Here is a 26,592-nt window from a genome sequence, read left to right on the forward strand (position 1 = left end):
TTGAGTGAAAAATTTAAAGGGGTCTGAATACTTTCTGTACCCACTGTATGTTGCATTTAGATGAACTGATTTGGACATGTCAATACACCTTAATAAAACCTGCTTACACAGACTGACGAATACTGCTGAGAACAGAACAATTGATAAAATTATGGATCTGTCCCCATACAATATCATGCTATCAGCAGGACATCCACTGTTCGCATTTAGTGATGTGCTGCAAATAACAATTATTATGATAAAAAGATGATTCCATGCATATAAGATCAGTTCACCTGACAAAAGACCATTTTGCTGGCAGGCTTGCATGGGCTGATTATGTAGACAGCCTAAATGCACCTCATCAACACTGTTTTCCATTTTCTATATTGTGCTACATTATGGTTCTGTCACACCTCGGTTCTTGGGTGTCCCGGGACCAAGAGTTTCCTTCCTTGTCCCTAACGCTAGGGGTGCTCTAGCTCACCCTGCTCTCTGGATTACTTCTGATGGTGAAGATGCCGGGGCTACATACCTTGCCTTAACTCCTTAATCTGCCCTCTGTCTGTAGTAGTGTACCGCAATACACCAACTAGACTTAACAAGGTAATACGAACTGGGGTAACAGAAAATACCAAACATACAAATATACACATACATATAACAGAGTGATTCACCGGGAAGTGAAGGATGGGGTTAAACCAAAGTAGTAGAAGAAAGGGAATTATCACACTCACAAAAACCTAGCACCAGTCACAGATAAATCCACCAATTGACTACTCAAATAACAACAACCAACAACATCCGTCATGCAGCAAAAGCTAACTCTGACGATGTGTGTCAGTCAGGACCAAGATTATATAGGAGATTGGAGTGGCTAACAGTGCACAGCTGAGAGCCTTAGCTCCAAGAGCTCTCAGCATAGCAGATTAAACCCTGCACTGCCCAAAGAAATTTACACCGTTTAATATGAAGGTGAAATACTTCTATTCAGCGCAGGAGTAGGAGAAACTAGATGCTGCTGTCTTTTAGCTCCTCTCTGTTGCGGTAAACCCGTGACAGTTTCACTGCCTTAGGGCTGTCCCACACGTCCAGATAATTCCAGTACCGGAAAAAAATCGGTACCGGAGTTATCCGTGTCCGTGTGCCCGTGAGCTCACGTAGGCCATACGTGCGGCACACGTGTGCCGCCCGTGTGCCGAGTGGGTACCACACGGAGGGTGTGGTATCCACGCGTGTGGTACACTGCATCGTGCTGAAGCCGCGATTCATATCTTCTGTGCAGCAGCGTTTGCTGCATAGAAGATATGAATAATAGTGTTTAAAAGAAAGATCTATGTGTCCGCCGCCCCCCCACCCCCTGTGCGCCCCCCCGCTGTTCTGAAAATACTCACCCGCTTCCCTCGTTGGCTGTCGATGCTTCCTGGTCTGACCGCGCCTTTTCCAGTATGCGGTCACGTGGGGCCGTTCATTTACAGTCATGAATAGGCGGCTCCACCCCTATGGGAGGTGGAGCCACATATTCATGACTCTAATCGGCGGCCCCACGTGACCGCATACAGTAGAAGGGGCAGCCAGCACAGAACACTGCGAGGGAGGCGGGTGAGTATTTTCAGAACAGCGGGGGGGCGCACAGGGGGTGGGGGGGGCGGCGGACACATAGATCTTTCTTTTAAACACTATTATTCATATCTTCTATGCAGCAAACGCTGCTGCACAGAAGATATGAATCGCGGCTTCAGCACCATGTGGGGGGGGACAGCGCTTACTGTAGCGCTGTCTCCTGCACGCCACACGGACTGCACACGGAGAAGGTCCGTGTGTGGTCCGTGTTTTACACGGACCCATTGACTTTAATGGGTCCGTGTAATACGTGCGCTCCCACGAACACTGACATGTCTCCGTGTTTGGCACACGGAGACACGGTCCGCAAAAAATCAATGACATCTGCACAGATGCATTGATTTTAATGGGTCTACGTGTGTCAGTGGCTCCGGTACGTGAGGAAACTGTCACCTCACGTACCGGAGACACTGACGTGTGAAACCGGCCTTACTTGATTGTTCAGGAATCCGTCTGAAGAAAGTCTTTGTGTTAGACCAAAACATTACATTTATTTGGATTGCAGTTCTAATTAAGCTATACCTTTTTCATTGCACATTTGGAGTGCTGAATTTCTTTTTCTACTTTACCTATGGAGGGTGTCATATATGAGAACCCGGCATTACAGAGTGACGTATATCCTTATTCTCCATTACACTTAGGGATCATTCACGCATCTGATTTTTACTCGTAAGAGAAAATCAGACCGATTATTCTATTATTCTGATCCGACTTTGATCAGAGTATGGTCCAAGTGTGGTCCGAGTGTCATCCATTTTTCTCGTGGAGAAATAATATAGAAAGAATTCTCCACCTTCTCCATTCTGGCAACCTGGGAAAATCAAACTGCACTTGGATGTCATTTGAGTGCAGTCTGATTTTTTTTTTCATGGACCCATTGACTTGCATTGCCAATTTCAGTTTGTGAAAAATCACAGACATGTGAATTGCCCCATAGGCTATCACAGGTACAAGTGCTATCTGTGAAAATGACAGAAAGCTCTCATACAAAAAAATTGGATGTCTAAATTAGCCGTAACACATAAAAAATATGCTCAATATCACAAGTAATCGTTAAGATGGATCCTCATTGTGGGGGCAGGTTACTCACTTTTGGAGTAAGTGATAGACTGGTTCTTGAAAGAAGTGATCCTGCATAAGATTGTTAAATTTTGCAAATACAGTATCTCACCCTTTTACATCAGATCAAACAGTTATATTGGCACCGAACCTTGATTTCTTGTGAGATCTTTTCCTCTTTTGTGTGGTTCCAATTCAGGTCAACAGAGGGTGCACACTCAGAAAAGGACAGAACCACCACAAGGCCGCCCAGTATCTCAACCCAATGGATGCAGCTGAATTTAATCAGACACTGTAAGTTGCACTGAAGGGGAAGGAAATACCTACTCCATCCTGCACCATCTGACTTAAAGAGGTATTCTCAAATTGTCTCTCAAGCAGCACTGAGCTTTCCAGTCTCTTTCACTTCCTGGGTTCTAGCACAGTGAGCTCTCCTGCTTGAGTGACAGATATGGTAAGCAGAGCTGAAGTATTAGTAGAACTATAAAGCTCAGCACATATTCTGCTATTAGGCTATGTGCACACGATGCGGATTTGCTGCGGATCCGCAGCGGATTTTTCCGCGCAGAAATGCTGCAGATCTGCACTGTGATGTACAGTATAATGTTAGTCAATGGGGAAAAAAATAGCTGTGCAGAAAAATCAGTGCGGAATTGCTGCGGATTTCAAAGAAGTACATGTCACTACTTTTGTGCGGATCTGCAGTGTTTCTGCACCTTTCCTTGTTAAAATTCAGCAGTGGTAAAAACCGCAGAAAATCTGCATCAATTCCACATAAAAACCACACAAAATTCCGCATAAAAACCGCGGCAAATCCGCGGCTGCGGATTCTGCCAGGAGATGCGGATTTTGTGCAGAAAATTCTGCACCTCTTTTCTTATGTGTGCACATAGCCTAAAGGTACCGTCACATTTAGCGACGCTGCAGCGATCTAGATAATGATGCCGATCGCTGCAGCGTCGCTGTGTGGTCACACAGGGCCGCGCTTAGTAACCCGATGTTTACCCTGGTTACCAGTGTAAATGTAAAAAAAAAAAAAACACTACATACTTACATTCCGGTGTCTGTCGCGTCCGCTTCCCTGCACTGTGTAAGCGCCGGCCCTAAAGCAGAGCGGTGACGTCACCGCTGTGCTCTGCTTTACGGCCAGCCGGCGCTGACACAGTGCAGGGAAGCAGAACGCCGGGGGACGCGACAGACATCGGAATGTAAGTATGTAGTGTTTGGTTTTTTTTACATTTACATTGGTAACCAGGGTAAACATCGGGTTACTAAGCGCGGCCCTGCGCTTAGTAACCCGATGTTTACCCTGGTTACCAGTGAAGACATCGCTGAATCGGCGTCACACACACCGATTCAGCGATGTCTGCGGGAGATCCAGCGACGAAATAAGGTGCTGGCCTTCTAGCTCCGACCAACGATGTCACAGCAGGATCCTGATCGCTGCTGCGTGTCAAACACAGCGATATCGCTATCCAGGATGCTGCAACGTCACGGATCGCTAGCGATATCGTTGTTAAGTTGTTCAGTGTGAAGGTACCTTTACACATTCAGCTCTCCCAGCAGCGAGAGCAGAGAGCCAAGAGCCTTAGGGTCCCTTTCCACTTGCGAGATAAAAAACGGTCCGTAATCTGGACCGAAAAAACGGATGGAACGTATGCGATTTTCATGCGAGTGTCATGCGAGTACAATGCGATTTTTAATCGCATCATCCGTTTTTTATAATCGCATCATCCGTATGACATCCGTATTACTGTCCGATTTGTACGCACCGGTGTCCTTTGAAAAGCCGGCAATTCAGCGCGGTGTACAGTAAAATCACACTGACAGGTTAGAATAGAGTAGATATATACACATAGAATAGGTATATATACATATATATATGTCAGTGAGACACCTATATATGTATATTTATATTTAATGCAGCGCTAGATAGCATAAAAGCCGCTAATTCAATTGCCGGCTTTTAATTTCTCCTTCACAAACCCGACATGATATGAGACATGGTTTACATACAGTAAACCATCTCATCTCCCCTTTTTTTTGCATATTCCACACTACTAATGTTAGTAGTGTGTACGTGCAAAATTTGGGTGCTGTAGCTATTAAATTTAAGGGTTAACTCGCGGAAAAAATTGGCGTGGGCTCCCGCGCAATTTTCTCCGCCAGAGCGGTAAAGCCAGTGACTGAGGGCAGATATTAATAGCCAGGAGAGGGTCCATGGTTATTGGCCCCCCCATGGCTAAAAACATCTGCCCCCAGCCACCCCAGAAAAGGCACATCTGGAAGATGCGCCTATTCTGGCACTTGGCCACTCTCTTCCCACTCCCTGTAGCGGTGGGATATGGGGTAATGAAGGGTTAATGCCACCTTGCTATTGTAAGGTGACATTAAGCCAGATTAATAATGGAGAGGCGTTAATTATGACACCTATCCATTATTAATCCAATTGTAGGAAAGGGTTAAAAAACACACACACACATGATTACAAAGTAGTTTAATGAAATAAAGACAGCGGTTGTTGTAATAATTTATTGCTCTCTCAATCCATCAGGAACACCCTCGCTTGGCAACATAATAAACGCACAAGATACATACCCTCAGATGTCAGATCACGTCCCACGATGTAATCCATCTGAAGGGGTTAACTAATATTACAGGCAGGAGCCCTGCTAAATGCAGCTGTGCTCGTGCCTGTAATTCCCCGGCGAATGAATGAAATGTAGGTCATTGACCTACATTTCCTTCAGTCGCGGTGATGCGCCCTGTTATGACCCCAATGGCGAGGGTCTCAGAGGAACGTGGAAGTCTGCTGAATACAAAAATCCAGCTCATAGGGCAGTGGTAACTGGGTTGACCATATATCTACTCCTAACGCCAACTCTAGAAGTAGCCGGGGATCATTCCTACGTTGATTCTAGATGACACGCGCCAGCCGGAGAATCTAGCTACCCCTAGTAGAGGAAAACAAAGACCTTTCTTGCCTCCAGAGAAGGGGCCCCCAAAGCTGGATAGAAGCCCCCCACAAATAATGACGGTGAGGTAAGAGGAAATGACAAACACAGAAATGAACCAGGTTTAGCACAGAGAGGCCCGCTTACTGATAGCAGAATAAAGAAAGGTAACTTATATGGTCAACAAAAACCCTATCAAAATCCACACTGGAAATTCAAGAACCCCCGAACCGTCTAACGGTCCGGGGGGAGAACACCAGCCCCCTAGAGCTTCAGCAAAGGTCAGGATATAGATTAGGAACAAGCTGGACAAAAATACAAAACCAAAACAAATAGCAAAAAGCAAAAGGCAGACTTAGCTGATATAACTGGAACCAGGATCAGTAGACAAGAGCACAGCAGACTAGCTCTGATAACTACGTTGCCAGGCATTGAACTGAAGGTCCAGGGAGCTTATATAGCAACACCCCTAACTAACGACCCAGGTGCGGATAAAAGGAATGACAGAAAAACCAGAGTCAAAAAACTAGTAACCACTAGAGGGAGCAAAAAGCAAATTCACAACAGCGCCCCCTGGTGGATGTCCTCATATGACCTGGAGCGTGGGAAAAAGTTCCCAGGCTGCAGTTCATGAGAACATCCACCAGAGGGCGCCTCACCGCGACTCAATGTAAGTACAGATCCTGCTTTCCTTTCAGCACCCGGGGGATTACAGGCACCAGTGAGTGGTTTATCGCAGCTCGTGCCTGTAATATTAGTTAACCCCTTCAGATGGATTACCTCGTGGGACATGATCGGACATCAGAAGGTATGTATCTTGTGCGGTTATTATTTTGCCAAGCGAGGGTTTCCTGATGGATTGAGAGAACAATAAATTATTACAACAACCGCTGTGTTTATTTCATTAAACTACTTTTAAATCATGTGTGTGTGTTTTTTAACCCTTTCCTACAATTGGATTAATAATGGATAGGTGTCATAATTGACGCCTCTCCATTATTAATCTGGCTTAATGTCACCTTACAATAGCAAGGTGGCATTAACCCTTCATTACCCCATATCCCACCGCTACAGGGAGTGGGAAGAGAGTGGCCAAGTGCCAGAATAGGCGCATCTTCCAGATGTGCCTTTTCTGGAGTGGCTGGGGGCAGATGTTTTTAGCCACGGGGGGGCCAATAACCATGGACCCTCTCCTGGCTATTAATATCTGCCCTCAGTCACTGGCTTTACCGCTCTGGCGGAGAAAATTGCGCGGGAGCCCACGCCAATTTTTTCCACCATTTAACCCTTTATTTCAGCAGCTACAGCGCTGAAATTTTGCACATACACACTACTAACATTAGTAATGTGGAATATGCAAAAAAAAGGGGATATGAGATGGTTTACTGTATGTAAACCATGTCTCATATCCTGTCGGGTTTGTGCAGGAGAAATGAGAAGCCGGCAATTGAATTAGCGGCTTTAATGCTATCTAGTGCTGCATTAAATATAAATATACATATATAGATGTCTCACTGACATATATATATGTATATAGACACATTCTATGTGTATATATCTAGTCTATTCTAACCTGTCAGTGTGATTTTACTGTACACCGCGCTGAATTACCGGCTTTTCAAAGGACACCGGTGCGTAAAAATCGGACAGAACTCGCATGGTGCGAGTGCTGTGCGATTTTTTTCTCGCACCCATTGACTTGCATTGGCGAGTCTCGTCCGAGAATCGCAGCAATACGCAGCATGCTGCGATTTTTTTCTCAGCCGATCCAGATTTTTCTCAGTCCGATTTCGGCTGAGAAAAAAATCGCAAATCAAAAGACACCTATTAACTAACATTGGTCCGAGTGCAATCCGATTTTTTATCGGATTGCACGCGTCCGTTTTCCTCGCAAGTGGAAAGGGACCCTTAGACAGCAAGAGCGGGAAGCCCAGAGCTGCACACAGTAAGAGCAGGGATATCAGAGCCGTAGACAGCAAGAGTAGGAAGCCCAGAACTATAGACAGCAAGAGCAGGGGGCGCAGAATCGTAGACAGCAAGAGCAGGGAGCCCAGAACCGTAGACAGCAAGAGCAGGGAGCCCAGAACCGTAGACAGCAAGAGCAGAGAGTCCAGAGCTGTAGACAGCAAGAGCAGGGAGCCTAGAACCGTAGACAGCAAGAGCAGAGAGTCCAGAGCTGTAGACAGCAAGAGCAGGGAGCCTAGAACCATAGACAGCAAGATCAAGGAGCCCAGAACTGTAGACATTAAGAGCAGGGAGCCCAGAACCATAGACAGCAAGAGTAGTTTTTTAATGCATAGGAGAAAAACTGATGAGAAAAACGAACACCTTAACCAAACACTAATGAAAATTGTATCAAAGACACTGATGGAAACTGTTCCTTTTTTCACATATGAGAAAAATCACAAACATCCGAAGGATGCTGAATAGTTTTGTCTATTGCTTACAGTTTCCAGATCTCTGGACTTTGTTTCTTTCTTCTGTAAAAATTGACATCTGAAAAATAAAACCAAGTCATGGAGTTAAAAAGCTGTTTAGGACAGTAAATGTGTGTCCTGCATATATTCAATAAGGCTGTGTGCACACAATGCAGATTTAGTGCAGATCTGCAGCGTTTTTTTCTGCTGCAGAAATGCTGCAGATCTGCACTGTGATTTACAGTAAAATGTAAATCAATGTAAAAAAAAGAAGTTGTGCACATGGTGATGAAAAATCCGCACAGAAACGCTGCAGATTTCAAAGAAGTGCATGTCACTTCTTTTGTGCGTTTCTGCAGCGTTTCTGCACCCCTCCATTAATAGAAATCCGCAGTGGTAAAAACTGCATAAAATCCGTGCAAAAAAACGCATCAAAAACGCAGCTGCGGATTCTGCCAGGAGATGCCGATTTGGTGCAGAAAATTCTGCACCCAAATCTGCAACGTGTGCACATAGCCTAACACCTAGTCTAGAGTTGGTGCCTGCAGAAGACCAACAACACACTGAAGGACATCAAGACTGGCACAAAGTGCTGCCGAATAAATCCAGCTCATCGCATGCTGGTGTAAACTTGCACCATAATTAACCCTCAAAAATTGCCTAAATTATAGTAAATTTCTGGAACTGTGTGCCCCTTCTAATAAGCTTCACCCACTTTTTTTAAAATTACTGCGTGCGTCAGAAAATCTTTAAAAAAAGTTAGCAAATGATGGAGTCATAACGTGCACCTTAATTTGGAAGGCTTTTAGAGCAGTTTCTGGCATAAATGTTATAACAAATGTCCCTCAGTAACTATAGATAATTCCCGCTCCAATCTGTGTTTGTGGTGAAAGACAGAGGAATAGTACAGTCGTGGCCAAAAGTTTTGAGATCGACACAAATTTTGTTTTTCACAATGTTGGCTGCTTCTTCACATATTCTCTCATCCAAGAGAATCTGTCCAATTGTGTAAATCACACTCTGGTAATTTCTTATCAGAATTTCATCAGAGTATGCTCATTCTGATATCCAATTTTCTCAGATGAGGAGAAGATGTCATTTGAGAGCAGCCCGATGTTTTCCACAGACTAACTGACTTTCGTGGCTAAGTGTGATCCGAATATCTGATGTAAATCAAGCATGCTGCGTTTTTTTCCTGGGAAAGACTGAAGAAAAGAATCACACATGTGACGGCCCCATAGAATAACAGTGGTATGAAGTTTTGTTGGATCGCACATGCTCAGAAAATACGGTCATCTGCATGAGTCCTTAGCGTCAGACTGGGTTGCCAAGGGCCCACCAATAACAATGACTATGAGTACCCAAAGTTCAGCTACATGCAAATATTACATTATCCTCATTCACAAATGTACCTCTGCTTCTATATAATCAACTGATGAGATGCTGATTTTGTCTGGACATTTGTAAATGTGCCAACTACTGCTCATATAGAGAGGTGAGGGCCCACTTCTGCAAGGGGGCCTACCGGGGGAAAAAGTGTAAGGAAAAGTGTTGGAGGCAAATTGACAGCTGCCAGATGTGAACAAGGGGGACTTAAAGAGTGAGAGCGATGGCGCCAAAGAGTATATACTGTACAGTTGCTAAGGTGGGGCCCGACATGGGATACTCACCACACACGGGGATATGAACACACACACAAAATGTGCCACACACTACCACGTGCTTGAACACATATCACCCTCAGCACACATTTCACCACACATACACCAACCTCGCCACATAAAAGTCGAAACACAAAAGTCACCGCTCAAAACTCGCCATGCGCAAAACTCGCCACATGCAAAACTAGGCTCACGCAAAACTCGTGACACGTGCAAAACTCACCTCATGGAAAACTCGCCACACGCAAAACTTGCACATGAGGAAAAATTGCCACATGCACAAAAGTTGCAACACATGCAAAAGTTGCCTCACACAAAACTTGCACATACTCAAAACGCACCACACATAAAACTCGCCACGCGCAAAACTCGCCATGCGCAAAACTTGCTGCACACAACTTGCTACACTAATCTGTCACATGCAACTCGACACACAAAAAGTTGCTACACGCATGTCGCCACACAAAAGTCATCTCACAAAAGTCGCTACATGCATGTCGCCACACGCAACTCAACACACGCAACTTGACACATGAAACTCGCCCTAAAACACACACAAGTCTGGTATTATCCTTCAAAAATAAAAATCAGATTTATAAGCAGACAAACTACAAGAGCAACAAATGTACCATATAGGAAATACGGCAGCTGTCAGTCACATTACCTGTCTGATTATGTGTATGTGTGAGCTAATATATACTGCCAGGGGGGAGGGCTTCCTGTTGGCTGGGGATTTATCAGGCTGCCAATTTAGCTTACAAATACTGAGGTAAAAATACTGACCAAATAACGTGTGAACGCGGTCTAATACAGGAGGAGATGACATACAGATATATACTATATACAGGAGAGATGACACACAGGTATATACTATATACAGGAGGAGATGACACACAGGTATATACTATATACAGGAGGAGATGACACACACATATATACTATATACAGGGGAGATGACACACAGGTATATACTATATACAGGAGGAGATGACACACAGGTACTTACTTTATACAGGGGAGAAGACACACAGGTATATACTATATACAGGGGAGATAACACACAGGTATATACTATATACAGGGGAGATGACACAGGTATATACTATATACAGGAGGAGATGACACAGGTATATACTATATACAGGAGGAGATGACACACAGGTATATACTATATACAGAAGGAGATGACACACAGGTATATACTATATACGGGGAGATGACACACACATATATACTATATACAGGGGAGATGACACACAGATATATACTATATACAGGAGGAGATGACACACTGGTATATACTATATACAGGGGAGATGACATACAGGTACATACTATATACAGGGGAGATGACACACAGGTATATACTATATACAGGGGAGATGACACACAGGTATATACTATATACAGGGGAGATGACACACAGGTATATACTATATACAGGAGGAGATGACACACAGGTATATACTATATACAGGAGGAGATGACACACAGGTATATACTATATACAGGAGGAGATGACATACAGGTACCTACTATATACAGGGGAGATGACACACGGATATATACTATATACAGGAGGAGATGACACACAGGTATATACTATATACAGGAGGAGATGACACACAGGTATATACTATATACAGGGGAGATGACACACGAATATACTATACACAGGAGGAGATGACACACAGATATATACTATATACAGGAGCAGATGACACACAGGTATGTACTATATACAGGAGGAGATGACATACAGGTACATACTATATACAGGAGGAGATGACACACAGCTATATACTATATACAGGAGCAGATGACACACAGGTATATACTATATACAGGTGGAGATGACACACAGGTATATACTATATACAGGAGGAGATGACACACGTATATACTATATACAGGAGGAGATGACATACAGGTATATACTATATAAAAGAGGTATAGGTATAGGTATATAGAGGAGGAGATGACATACAGCAGGTATATACTATATACAGGGGAGATGACATACAGGTATATACTTTATACAGGAGATGACATACAGGTATATACTATATATAGGAGGAGATGACATACAGGTATATAGTATATACAGAAGAGATGACATACAGGTATATACTATATACAGGAGGAGATGACACATAGGTATATACAATATACAGCAGGAGATGACATACAGCAGGTATATACTATTTACAGGGGAGATGACATACAGGTATATACTGTATACAGGAGATGACATACAGGTGTATATGGAGCGCCCCCACACCGCCGCAGGGCCGAGGGGTACCCGGAGCCAGGCCTCTAGGTCTCAGTCCTGGGGTTGTCACGGTGGCTAGACCCGGTCCGTGGCCCTGTCTGTCAGTGGGGGACGTCCGGTGCAATAAGTGGTGTTGTAACGGTGCAGTTGTGGGGTGCAGGTCGCGGTAAATAACGTGGACACCAGGTTGCAGTCTCTTTACCTCTTTACTGGAGATCTCTGAGTCCTCAGTCCAGAATACGGTTCACCAGGCTGCGCAAGTCCGGCCGGTCCAATGGCACTTCCAGAGTTCTCTTCACAGGTGGAAATCGGTGCCTTCCTTCTTAGCGCTATGTGTTGTAGTCCTCCCCTGCTGTGCTTACGGAAAGTACCCCACAACTGTTGTGTCTGTTTCTTAAGTTCCCTCACAACTCGATTAAATGATGTTCTTCTAATCGTCCGTCCCTCCCTGATGTTACGGTTAGAACGGCACCCGTTTGTCGGGTAGGCCTGGAGTTCTTCCGGGACCCTAGAGACGCCCCTCTCCCGCAATTGCCTCCCAAGACTTCATAGGTGATATGTGTTAGACAGCCCGCCTTAAACTGACTGTCCTGCCGCTGTTTAGAGTATTGCTTGAAGCTGAATGTTATAATACTCCCTCGGCGTTCCGGCCACCGGTAGTGCGCCTCAGTAGGGTGTTGCTTCGGTCTTACAGCACGACCCCTACTGGAATTCTCCTATTGCTTGATCTCGTTTCTCACTCAGCACAATCTATCTCGCTTCTAGTCCTTTCTTGAATCCCGCCGCTTCCCGGAGCTGGCGCGGACCCGTTACGTTCTTTCCAATGCCAAGCCTCTGCCAGGATCCCACCCCTGGCAGAGACCCTACTGTCTCTTCCTCCACAACACCCTCTGCCACAAGGTGTTGCTTCGTTCAATCCAGTCAGCTTTCTCTTCTAACTTCCTGCCTGACCCCCAGTTTACCCACTATGGTGGGGAGTGGCCTAATGAATAGAACCCTTAGCTCCCCCCGGAGGCCCTGCTGTGAAACATATTGGTGTCTGTGATACCTGATCAGATGAACTCCTTCAGTGCCATCGGACGCACCATGGCTCCCCATAGTGGCGGAGCCACAGTACTGCAACGACCAGGACTCTGGGGCGCTGCATATACTATATATAAGGGAGATGACAAACATGTATATACTGAGGGGAAAATGAGAGGTGTGAGGTGAAAATGAGGGGTGTGAGGTCAAAATGAAAAGGTGTGAGTGCAAAATGAGAGGAATGAGGGAAAATAGTGGAGTGATTGGAAAATGACAGATGTGAGGTAGAAATGACAAGTGTTAGGGGGGAATGAGAGGAGTGAGGGGGAAAATAAGAGGAGTGAGGGGGAAAATGAGAGGTGAAAGGGAGAAAATGAGAGATGTGAGGGGGAAAATGAGAGGCGTGATGGGAAAATAAGAGAAGTGAGGTGCTATAACTAACCACAGATATTTACTATGCCCAGGCAACGCCGGGCTCTTCAGCTAGTAATCTATAAAGCTGAAGACAAATGACAATCCGGATGGTGACCGCTCATCATGCCAGCCGTAAGACACTGAGCTGAGTGTGAGAATGTGGCTGCATTGAAGAGCAGTGACGTCATTAAGGTTACCGCCGGTCACAGGCAGCGGATCTCACGCTCAGCTCAGTGTCTTCCGGTTGGCATGGTGAGCGGTCACATTACTGATGTGACCACTCACCAATCATCCGGATTGTTGTGGGAAATCAGCATTATGAATTATCGGCGAACAGGTGCGGATTACTTTAAGTTTAAATTATTTTGGTTAATAAATGGGTAAAAGAGGGATATTGTGGGGGAGTGTTGTTTCAATTAAAGGACTTTTCTCTGCGTGTCTCTTTTAATTTTGACTATGGGGTTAGTAATGAGGGTGTCTGATAGACACCTCTCCATTACCAACCCCTGAGCTTGATGTCTATTACTCCAATTGCTACAGCACTGGGAACAGCCGAGGCCAAGAGCCAGATTTGGTGTATCTAATGGATGGGACAGTTCTGGGGCAGCTGACGGCTGTTGTTCTTAGTCTAGGAGGGGGCCAATATCTATGGCCCCTTCCCAGCCTATTAATATCAAACAGCTGTTATTAATATGCTGGAAACTTTTATGGCTATTGGCCCCATCCCAGAATATTAACTCCAACCCCCAGCTGGTTAGGAAAATAAAGGGTGACGCCACGCCATTTAAAAAAAAAATGTATTTATTGAATACGCATGATGCACAGACGTTGATCGCAGGGAGACCAGGTGACAATGATGAGAGCTGGCTTCAGCACCCAGTGCCTGGGAACAATGCTAACTGTACTGCTTTTTCCCAGGAACCTGTACATGTCACACTGATGACAAACAGATGTCACCTGTGTATCAATGTGCACGTGTGCGGGACGTATTATGCACCATGCTGCTGGCAAAAAACAGACATGTCAACGTGTTTTGCACATGGAAACACAGTCTGTGGAAATACACTGATATGTGCACAGACCCATTGATTTGAATGAGTCTACAAGTGCTTCTCACTGAAATAGAATATCATCAAAAAGTTAATTTATCTCAGTTCTTCAATACAAAAAATGAAACTCATATTTTATATAGATTCATTACAAACAGAGTGATCCATTTCAAGTGTTAATTTCTGTTATGTGGATGATTATGGCTTACAGCCAGTGAAAACCCAAAAGTCATTACCTCAGTAAACTAGAATAATTAACAAAAAAACTCTTGCAAAGGCTTCCTAAGCATTTAACAAGGTCAATTAGTCTGTTTCAGTAGGCTCCACAATCATGGGGAAGACTGCTGACTTGACAGGTGTCCAGAAGGCAGTCACTGACACACTCCACAAGGAGGGTAAGCCACAAAAGATCATTGCTAAAGAAGCTGGCTGTTCACAGAGTGCTGTATCCAAGCATATTAATGGAGAGTTGAATGGAAGGAAAAAAAGGATTTTTGATGAAAGGATTATTAAGAAAAGGAGATTCAAAAATTTGGAGGAGATTCACAAGGAGTGGACTGCTGCTAGAGTCATTGCTTCAAGTGCTACCACACACAGATGTATCTAGGACATGGGCTACAAGTGTCACATTCCTTGTGTCAAGCCACTTATGACCAATAGACAACGCCAGAAGCATCTTACCTGGGCCAAGGAGAAAAAGAACTGGACTGTTGCTCAGTGGTCCAAGGTGTTGTTTTCCGATTAAAGTAAATTTTGCATTTAATTTGGAAACCAAGGTCCAAGAGTCTGGAGGAAGAGTGGAGAGACCACAATCCAAGCTGCTTGAGGTTTAGTGTGAAGTGTCTACAATCAGTGATGGTTTGGGGAGCCATGTCATCTGCTGGTGTAGGTCCACTGTGTTTTATCAAGACCAAAGTCAGTGCAGCCGTCTACCAGGAAATTTTAGAGCACTTCATGCTTCCCTGTGCCGACAAGCTTTTTGGAGATGGAAATGTCATTCTCCCACAGGACTTGGCACCTGTCCACACTGGGAAAAGTAGCAATATCTGGTTTAAAGACAACAGTATCACTGGCTTGATTGGCCAGCAAACTCGGCTGACTTTAACTCCATAGATAACCTATAGGGTATTGTCAAAAGGAAGATGAAAGACACCAGACCCAACAATTCAGACGAGCTGAAGGCTGCTATCAAAGCAACCTGGGCTTCCATAACACCTCAGCAGTGCCACAGGTTGATCATCTCCATGCCACGCCGCATTGATTCAGTAACTGATGCGAAAGGAGCCCCGACCAAAAGTATTGAGTGCATTTACTGAACATACATTTCAGTAGGACAACATTTGGGATTTTAAGATTAATTTTTCAAGCTGGTGTTATAAAGTATTCTAATTTACTGAGGTAATGACTTTTGGGTTTTCATTGGCTGTAAGTCATAATCATCAACATTAACAGAAATAAACACTTGAAATAGATCACCCTGTTTGTGATGACTCTACAAACTGAACTGAAACTGAAATAAATTAACTTTTTGATGATATTCTAAGTTAGTGAGAAGCACCTGTATGTGTGCAAGTATCTCCAGTACATGTGAAAAAGGCTTAAGAGAGAATACATTAAACAATTCATTTTTTCATTGTCAAAGAATCAGATCTAACCTGTGTAGTAAAATCCAGCTTTAGCAATTCCAGCAGTATCTTCTTTGGATTCTCTAGGCCATTTTTTAGGGCTTCACACAACATGCTACAATAGATGTGCTTCACATCTTACCCAGTGGTTGCATGGGAAGGCCTTTTCCAGTCCCAATGATCTGGAGAGAGCCAAATGATCACATTAACAATTGCTGTTCTGTCCAGCAATATATCAATTGAATGGCCACCAAGGACTCCCGATCTGACCCCTTAGACTTTTATCTTTGGGGTCGTCTGAAGGCAGTTGTCTATGCTGTGAAGATACGAGATGTGCAGCATCTGAAACAACGGATACTGGAAGCCTGTGCTAGCATTTCTTCTGCAGTGTTGCTATCAGTGTGTCAAGAGTGGGACAAGAGGGATGCATTGACAATCTAATACAATGAGCAACACTTTGAACACAGTCATACATTTGCAAATAACTCATGAAAGAATAAAGTTACGTTAAACCAAGCACACCATTGTTTTTCTTGCAAAATTCTCAATAAGATTGATGTGTCACATGACCCTCTTCCCATTGGAAAAATAAGGTTGGATCCAAAATGGCCGCCATGGTCACCATCCATCTTGAAAAGTTATCCCCCTCCCATATACTAATGTGCCACAAACAGGAAATTTATATCACCAACCATTCCCATTTTATTTAGGTGCATTCATATAAATGGCCCACCCAGGTGTATTTATATAAATGGCCCACCCTGTACAATAAGAGAGACTGGCCTCCCTGACATTCACTGCATCCAGCACTTATTGACCCCCATAAGATTTTGTTACCACCATTGCATATTAAATTGGGCCTAATGAAAAACTTTGTAAAGGCAATGAATAAAAATGCTAAATTATTCAAGTATCTCACTGAAAAAAATCCAAGTTTGAGTGAAGCAAAGATAAAGGAATGAGTCTTTATTGGACATCAGATTCATAAGTTTCTTCAAGATGAGAAGTTTCTCCGTGTGTTGCAGGGCAAAGAAAATGCTGCATGGTAGCGTTCGCATTAGTGGTGACTAATTTTTTGGGAAACTCAAGAGCAGATAACTAAGAAGAGTTGGCGGAAAATCTCATCAAAACATATGTGGATCTTGGCTGTAACACATCGTTAAAGATACATTTCTTACATTCGCATCTATACTTTTTTCCACCAAACTGCGGAGCAATGAGCGACAAGCACGGTGAGAGATTTTACTAAGATATTGCGACTATGGAGAAAAGATATCAAGGAAAATGAAATCCATCAATGCTCGCAGATTACTGTTGGACAATTGTAAGAGACGATCCAAAGCAGGAGTACAAGAAACAAACAAAAAAGCGTTGTCACTGACTAAGGACCAAATTTTGTAGTGCAATTTCTGTAACTGTTCATAATTCACAATAGTAAAACACAAAAATTGAGCTTGGATTAAGTTGGCATACATGCAGCACATAAATGCAAGTTCACATTGGCCATAAAGCGCACAAAACCTACAAGAAACAAAATGAGAAAAAAAAACCTGCCAGCAGGGTTTTTGCTCATTTTGTTTCTTGTAGGTTTTGTATAATTCACAATAGTGTTTAGACATGTTTTAGTTATATAAATTGCTGTTAAGTTTCCTCTAAATAAATATCAAGATAAAGAATAAATATAAATGTAAATAAATAAATAATAAATACATATAAAGAAAATTGGCATAAATAAATATTCTGCATTTTTATAATTTGCAAAAAATAATGTTTCAAAGCACTGAAAATGTTATGCATTAATTATATATAATTTAATCAACACAATTTGATCCAAAAAGTAACTTTGCGCTATGGATAAATATTGAAACCAATTATTGTCACTTATACCTCAGCTCAAGCAAAAGTAAACCAAAAAATACCAAAGGCAAAAAAATTATTCTTATTAAATTGCAATTTTTTTAAGTATACAATAATTCTGTATATTAATCATAAAAAAGACCAATGCCTCTAAGTGAGGAACATCGTTGGCTGAGGACATCATTACACACGCCTATTGAGGTACTCTGCGTGTGGCCCCCTGAAGAAGTGTGGACGAAACGCGCGTGTCGGGGTGGAGGAACAAGGTTTGGACATCGCACACCACGGTAATTATGATTCGATGACACTTAAACTATGTTTTTTCTTTTTAGCAGACATCTATTTTAGAGTGCGGCACTGCTTATAGATATAAATTTAAGCAGAATACTTAAAGCACACTAAATATTGGAGTGCCTCAATGTTATTATAAGCACAGTTCATGCTCTCTGCGCGATAATTATTCCAAATCTCAAGAATCGCATTGAGAGTACTGGTTTATGATATTTAGATCTTAAAATGGATAGTAACAGGCATGGTTTTTATCAATGATATCATACATTAAATAGGTATGTGTAATGATGTTCCTCACTTAGAGGCATTGGTCTTTTTTTTAAATTAATATATATAATTATTGCATATTTAATAAAATTGCAATTTAATAAGAATAATTGTTTGCCTTTAGTGCTTTTTTTGTTTACTTTTGCCTTGAGCTGAGGTACAAGTGACAATAATTGGTTTCATTAATTATATATAGCAGTAAAAGGAAAACTCATAGCATAGAAACGGGAACCAACTAAAAAGTTCCACTGTCAGATTTGAATTCCGGAGGTCAAAAACATTAAGAAATGGCTCATTTCATAACTGAACCTGACAGATTTTCAAAATATGTAGAACAGTGCTATCTATCCTTTTTGTACACTGTTATTTCATATTTAATGTAGAGTTGACGATTTCTGCCAGAAAGCTCCATTAAAGTGAAAGAGAGCGCTCCAACTCTGGCTAACCACTTATGAGTCATGTTTGTTATAGAATGTGGCATTTAAGGGGTTAAGCAACAAGTGTTCTTGTGATGGCACCATTATCCAATGTTCTAGCATTTATTCTAAAGTGACAATGTACTACAGTATAAATTCTAGTAAAAAGTCACTTACTTGTTTGCCTGGGCTGAGCACTGTCAATGACTCCAGAAAGGAAATGTTTCCCCTATAACATACAGTATTACATTTTAGTTACCAGACTTTACTAGAATTCAATTTATTTATTAAGACAATTTTTGAAAGAAGCCAGGATGCTGTGAACGATATGTTTTTTTTATGGATCCAAATGAATACTGACAGACCCCTTAGAAAGCTTAATGGAAACCCTAATTGACCCACTTCCAAACACAGATGTTAACAAAGTCTATGGAACATGGCTGAAAGCCTAAAATCTGACAGACATTGGTCTGTTCACTCTGGCCTATTGGCATCCATTTGATATAGCCATCATAATCTATTAGGACCATTAGAGTCCACGGTCGTGTTCACACCAGTCTGTTAATTTGTTGGTTTCTGTTTTTGGAATATCAGGATGGAAGGCAGAAAAATAGTACTATTGGATGAGTACCTGATGGACAACTTATAAGTAAATCTGTGTAGCTGATCAGGACAGATCATGATGGAAGTTACACATCCATCATAGATCCTGTTAAAACGAAAGCCATAAAACCAGTATGAGCAGAGCTACCTAAATCTAAAACCACTTCCTATCCTGCACACGTCAGCTAAGCAATTCAGGTATATATTATCTAATTGATTCTCCCAGAAGAACTCTTGTAATGCACAAAACAATGTTCTAGGAACTCACTGTGAATCCATGAAATCCTTGGTAAGAATTTATGAGCTCTTTAATTTCATCTGGAGTTTTCTTACTTATGAGAAAATTGCACCTAAGATGAAAAAAATAATGTTTGTAATTTGCATAAACTAAATCACCCGACCAAATATCTTTTGAGAAAAAGGAATATTATCAAAAGCAATTGGAAGATGATATAGGTCTACAAGCTTTGTACGTAAATCCATTCAGGATACTAATACATAAAGGATCCAAAAGAAACTTAAATGGTTAAAGGGCCACTGTCACCCCCCTCCAGCCGTTATAAACTAAAAGAGCCACCTTGTGCAGCAGTAATGCTGCATTTTAACAAGGTGGCTCTTTTAGTTTTAGGTTCAAGTATACCCCAAATAAAGCGTTTTTATACTTAGCCACAATTCCTGTCTCTAGCCAGGTAGGCGGGTCCTCACTCCCCAGCTTGACCAGCTCCTCTGCCGTCACTCACATCTTCCTGCGCTTTCGACGCCACCCCCTCAGCGCTGTTATCTTTTCAAAACCGGCGCCTGCGCTGTGTACTGGTGTCCTGCGCAGACGCAGTAAGCTCTGGCCGTCTGACGTTCCAGCCAGGCTTGCACACTGCGCCTGCACGGGCATTGCGGCCAGCCACCTTTGGAATCCCCGGAAAACGTCTTCTTATCAGTATATATTTATGTTTCACCTATACAGAATATTCCGTGTAATGGCTGATACCAGAGAACAAAAGACATCCACAGAACACCAGGATGGATCTGCTGCACAGCAAATAGCTGTAGGACCTGCGGTGACGTCACTGCCATGTGATTGCCCTAATCACATGGCAGTGACATCATCGCAGGTCCTACAGCTATTTGCTGTGCAGCAGATCCATCCTGGTGTTCTGTGGATGTCTTTTGTTCTCTGGTATCAGCCATTACACAGAATATTCTGTATAGGTGGAACCTTTGCAAACCCCGCCCCGCACTGTGCATAATGCATTACACAGTGCGGGGCGGGGATTCCAAAGGTGGCTGGCCGCAATGCCCGCGCAGGCGCAGTGTGCAAGCCTGGCTGGGATGTCAGACGGCCAGAGCTTACTGCGTCTGCGCAAGACACCAGTACACAGCGCAGGCGCCGGTTTTGAAACGATAACAGCGCTGAGGGGGCGGCGCCGAAAGCGCAGGAAGATGTGAGTGACGGCAGAGGAGCTCGGTCAAGCTGGGGAGTGAGGACCCGCCTACCTGGCTAGAGACAGGAATTGTGGCTAAGTATAAAAACGCTTTATTTGGGGTATACTTGAACCTAAAACTAAAAGAGCCACCTTGTTAGAATGCAGCATTACTGCTGCACAAGGTGGCTTTTTTAGTTTATAACGGCTGGAGGGGGGTGACAGTGGCCCTTTAAGGCACCATACATAGTGGATAAAAGTTGGCAAAAAGCCTGCAGATTTTGGTGGGATCGGTATACCATCTAATTTGTATGGCGTCCTCTTGACTCTCCCAAGACAGATGATGTTCAGGGACATAAGGAAGCAGCCCTTGGAATTTCACAGGAGGATCCTCTTATTTGGCAGGGATATGTGTCATCACTAGAGGAGTCTGGCATCATAACGAACTCTTGAATGCTTGACTGAGACGAGCATCCCAGTGTATGGGGAAATCAGGAATGATAGAGGTTCATTGATCGATCATTCATCCAACAGTTATCTAACGCTTTAGTCCTGCTCCACTCACTTCCACATCGGGAGGTGAGCAGGGTAGGTGACATCACGTCTACAGATACATAACACAGAAAGGAGCGGAGCAGAACTAAAAATGTATTTGACGCTATTGGGGTTGTGTTGGGAAAAACGTATAAATAAAAAAAGCATAAAAAAATCAAGAAAAGCAGACTCTTCATTATATTCTCACAAAACAAACATTGCATATAGATTGTGTGCCTGGATCCTGCATACAAACATGGGGAGCCTCCTGGCATTGTGTGCTAACCCCCAGAAGCAATGCTTGCAGTGAATGATACAATACAATACTGCCCGGCCATGTTGTTATCTCACAGATTTATACATGTATCTGTTTATAAATCAGAACAACACAAAGTACAGCTAGCACATATAGTTAAAACCTAACACAGAAACAAAATGAACATGTACCCTGCTGTAAGCAAGTAAGAAAAAAGCAATAGTGCATATAAATAACATAGAAAACTTAGTAAAAACTAGTTTTGATTGAAAAAAAAAAAAAAGCTTAAAAACCATCCCACCAGCGACAAGTTATACCTAATTTGGAGGGTCCCAGGACCCTTCCATGAGGTACACATTGGGGCTGCTGGTGAGATGGCTTTTCCACTTTTTTTTAATTCAAAAACAATGTTTACCAAGTTTCCTGTGTTATTTATATGCACTATTGCTTTTTACTTACTTACAGCAGAATATATGTTCATTTTGTTTCTATCTGTTTTTTCCGTTTAATGGCCAGTATGGACATGCTCTTACATATATGTATGCCGACTAATACTCCAGTTCATTTCTTTTGGTTTTGCTTTAGTACATACAGCTATTATCAACTCTTATGTTCAGCAGGACATTGCTCACAGCCTCTTTCATTTCCTTGTTCCTGGGGGGATGGGGCACTACTCTTTCAGTGACAATTCTGGTTCATGTGCTTTGTTCCACTGCAGAGTTTCTGCTTCTTAACTGTGACACATTAATGGTCTGCCATTGCTTCTCCTAAAGTCCATTATCACTATATTTGCCTATAAAGACAACAGGGCCTTGGAACAAGCACATGGCTGGGGGAAAGAGAGCCATGATTAGGAGACCTGCTCTGCCAATGCTGTGGGCAGGGGCAGTACAGAAGTTGGAGGGGGGATTGTGACTATGCACGAGCTGTGCAGATAAGTGCTGTATAAAAAGGCAGTCCAGCAAACACTAGGGCTACAGCCGGTCACAAAATGGCCGAAGGGAACGGCTGCAATAGACGGTGAAGATGGTGTCTGGTAGGTATAACTAGGGGCTGGGACCTTAAATTAGAAGCACCGCTACAGCTCTACAATAAAAAACAATGCTCAAGTGGTGCTTCAAGTAAAACACCACCCCCCAAGTCCTATAATAATCCTTAAAAACAGAACAACTGCTGATATGATCATTCTGTGCACATAGCATATCATGGTATGTGGCAGCACATCTGATTACACAGGAAAATGTGCCAATAGTGATGATCGCTATGCAAATATAAAAATCTCCGCACATAACAAACAAGTGTTTTGCTTGTTCATCGGGTGGTTGCCTACTTGTCTATGTTGGGTATCTATGTTCAGGACAAACTGTCAGGAGATTCATGCTGCCAAAACCACGGGAAGCATGACCCCAGCATGGCTGAATGATGCTGCGGCATTTGAGACAAAATATACATTGAAGACTGGGGACCGTAGCTGGAGACCAGAACAGTCCACCGCTGACCCCAGCTGGCTTCTCCCAGCGCCACTGCTGGTGATTGACAGGCCTCTCCCTCCTGTGTACATAGGGGGAGATCTGTCAGTCATTTGGAGCAGCGCTGGGAAGAGCCTGCTGGACTAGTCTGGTCCACAGCTATGAGCCTTGGCCAGATTTACAAAGTGCATTTTTTCTGAAACGCCAGAGGTTTTCATAACATAATAGATCTGGCTGCAATAACGCAGCCAGGCTGCGATTCATGTTGCTCGTGATTTGGGCAGCTGAATCACCTGACAGTTCCTTTTAACACAGTTTTTGAAGTCAAAACCAGAAATGGATCATAAATGGAAACCACCTGTAAAGAAAAGAATGACACTGCTCCTTCTATTGAATCCACTTCTGTTTTCTAAAACTGCATCAAACACCTGAACGTGTGAACGCAGCAGATCAGCAGAAATGAGTGCTCCTACAGTGATTTCTGGCTCATGTAAAAGGATTATAAGGTGTATCCACCATGGTTAAGGTATCCAATCCTAAGAAAAGACACTAATGTGCAAAATATTCGGATGTTGCGTGTTCCATACTGTACCCTCACCTACTGTATCCTCGCCCATCCCTTGTAGACTGTGAGCCCTCGCGGGCAGGGTCCTCTCTCCTCCTGGACCAGTCGTGAGTTGTGACTTGTATTGTGTAAGATTACTGTACTTGTTTTTTATTATGTATACGCCTCCTCAGATGTAAAGTGCTATGGAATAAATGATGCTATAATAATAAATAATAATAATACTGCTCTGGGACTTTGGAGCTAGTTTTGTTGCATCCATATACCGTCCTTGAATGTTTTATGCATTACCATGGATGTCAAAGTCATTTACATGCTTTGCTGCACATGTGGCATGTAAAGTCACTGTCACTACAAAAACTTTTTTTTCTCAACTTATGGTACCCTAGATGCAAAAAATGTATTGTATAAAGGGGACAAGTCTATAATGAAAAAAAATTAATTATCTACTAATGATTAATGTTGAATCGATGCTACGCAGAAGAATGGCAATCCTATTTTCTTGTTTTAGGCTCTGATCATATCAGATTGGTGGATATTTGATATAAACCATAGCAAAATCTGCCAGCATATTCACTGCGCACGTCTCACCTATGTAACTATAAGTTATTATTGGTGGTATCTTTTTTCCTCAAGGAGCGCTTGTAATGAAAGGCAGACTACACCAACATATAGCTGATCAAGCTCTGGACACATGCCGGCTGAATATAGATTACTAATCCATTAGCCAAACATACAGCAAACATCGGCCACAAGTATAGATTTATTCTCTACATGTTGTGGGGACCGTGACTCACTCAGGGAACCACTTGGCATGTTCTTTCCAGGGATTATCATTTTCCTCCCAGTGTCCTAGGCAGCCAGCACAAGAGAAGCACCGGACAATATCTCTTCTACCTGAAAGGAGAGAAACAAAAACAGATTCATTTACTTGGAGAAAATCTCAAGAGGCTGAAGTGAGGTGACATCACTCTTACACATTTTTATTCTGTTTATAACAACTATGTAAAAATGACGATACATATTTCTTGTTAAATTCAACCCCTTCAGGGCCCGGCCATTTTTAGTTTGCGCACTTTAATTTTTGTTCCTTCCCCTCTTCCAATAGACGCAACTACTTTTATTCTTCCATCAACATGACGGCTATGTAGTTTTGATTGACACCATTCGCTTTACCATATGGTGCACTAAAAAATGTAAAAAAAAAAAAAAAAGAGAGTGGTGAAATGATGACAAAAAATTGTTGGTTTTTTTTTTTTGGGGGGGGGGTTATTTTTATGGCATTCAGTGTACAGTAAAAATTACCATATTCTGAAGGCTGAAACCGGTCAACCTGTGTCGGTCAAGCTGTCTAATGGCTATTTTGGGTTTTTTTTGCGTGGCAAGCTGTCGCTTTTTGTGTGGCAAGCTGTACTTTTTTTCATTGGTACCATTTTTGGGTGCATAGGACATTTTGATCACTTTTTTTGCATTTTGGAGGGAGGTGATTCACTAAAAAACAGGATTTTGTTTCTTTTACCTTCATGCCTTTTACTTTGGTTTAATTAATGTTATATTTTTATAGATCGGACTTTTACAGACTTGAACCTGCAATCACTTGATCACTTATTCTATATACTGCATTTCCTCACTAATGCAGAATAATGTTCTTCTGGCTGTGACTGTGTCATAAGTGTACCAAGAGGGTACAGTGAAAAGGGTCTTCATAAGGCTACCTCTGATCTTTGCTGTTTGAGGCAGGTGTTGGCACTACCAGTTTATTGAGGAGGCTCAACTCCTGAGCCCACTCCATACTTGTAGACCCAACCTGCGACAGAAATATACAGTAAGTTGCAAATTATTCAGAGATTAAAAGCTTCATGCTGATGAAGTATCATACTATACAAGGAGACCTACTGCAGAGACAGGTTGCCCTGGTATGCATAGTATGTCATATTTCCAGATACCTACCCTATAACTTAGAAGTACTCATGACAGCGACGTTGCGGTTCGGACAAATTAACCTTTTTCAAGCCTTTCATTTGTCCGAACTGAAACGTCGCTGTCATGAGCTAAGTAAAAGCTCCTTTTTTTCCACTGATCACGATATGCTGCTACTGTTTTTGGACTTCTATATACAAAGTTTCGTCTTTGCCTTTGGGAACTTTTTGTTCCCGGACTCTTTATTTTTTGCTTGTTGTACTGCTCTGCTCTCCTCTTTTATATTACACTATAACTTACATACTGTATTTAGGTGCTTACCAGTAAAGTAAAATCCTGCACTTGCAAGTTGTACAGGCTGAATCTTTGCATAAAACGGCCAATTGGTAAAAGAGCTCAATCTGACCTCCTCTTCTCGGTATGCTTCTGGAGACTCTTGACCAGTCTCTAAAGTTTGGACACGAACTTCATACTTAGAAATGTTTCCCACATCTTTCCCTTGAATAAATCCACAAGAGGGGTTAAAATGTAAATGTTGTTCATGGGGAGAATATTTCAAACTGGTGCACAAAAGAACAATTCCACAACAGAAGCACTGCATGCTACTGTCAACACCCGTAAAATACAGCCCAGCATCGGCCATCTCCATGGCTGCCCAAGACAACAATTTATCATCAAGGAGAAAAGATCTCAGTCGCTTGGCTTCCCATCTCATCTTCTCATTGTAACCAGTTCCCAGACGTCGACGTATGGCTGCATGTTTTCCATTGCCGTCAGCAACATACTTGGGAACATTAATATCAAGGTCCGAAAACTTTGCGAATGCATTTTCCAAGATCTTTATATCAAGTTCTTTGAAATTAATAAGATCCTTGTTATTCTTCCCATCCTCATTTGGGTTTGCAGATGCCATTGCCTAT

At 42.6% G+C, this 26,592-nt stretch overlaps 1 protein-coding gene across 1 annotated transcript in view; it reads right to left on the reverse strand.

Annotated features, from left to right (window-relative positions):
* The window catches only part of NAIP (NLR family apoptosis inhibitory protein), a 68,875-nt gene that overhangs the window by 41,740 nt on the left and 543 nt on the right, over positions 1-26,592 (reverse strand). The window contains 6 exon segments of the mRNA XM_077280681.1: positions 8,063-8,111; positions 16,219-16,258; positions 19,085-19,136; positions 19,779-19,860; positions 24,550-24,649; positions 25,994-26,588. Of these exon segments, the coding sequence (XP_077136796.1) occupies positions 8,063-8,111; positions 16,219-16,258; positions 19,085-19,136; positions 19,779-19,860; positions 24,550-24,649; positions 25,994-26,585 (915 nt within the window). The 5' untranslated portion in view covers positions 26,586-26,588.

The sequence above is a fragment of the Ranitomeya variabilis genome, chromosome 1, assembly GCF_051348905.1.
Source record: "Ranitomeya variabilis isolate aRanVar5 chromosome 1, aRanVar5.hap1, whole genome shotgun sequence".
NCBI classification, from domain to species: domain Eukaryota; kingdom Metazoa; phylum Chordata; class Amphibia; order Anura; family Dendrobatidae; genus Ranitomeya; species Ranitomeya variabilis.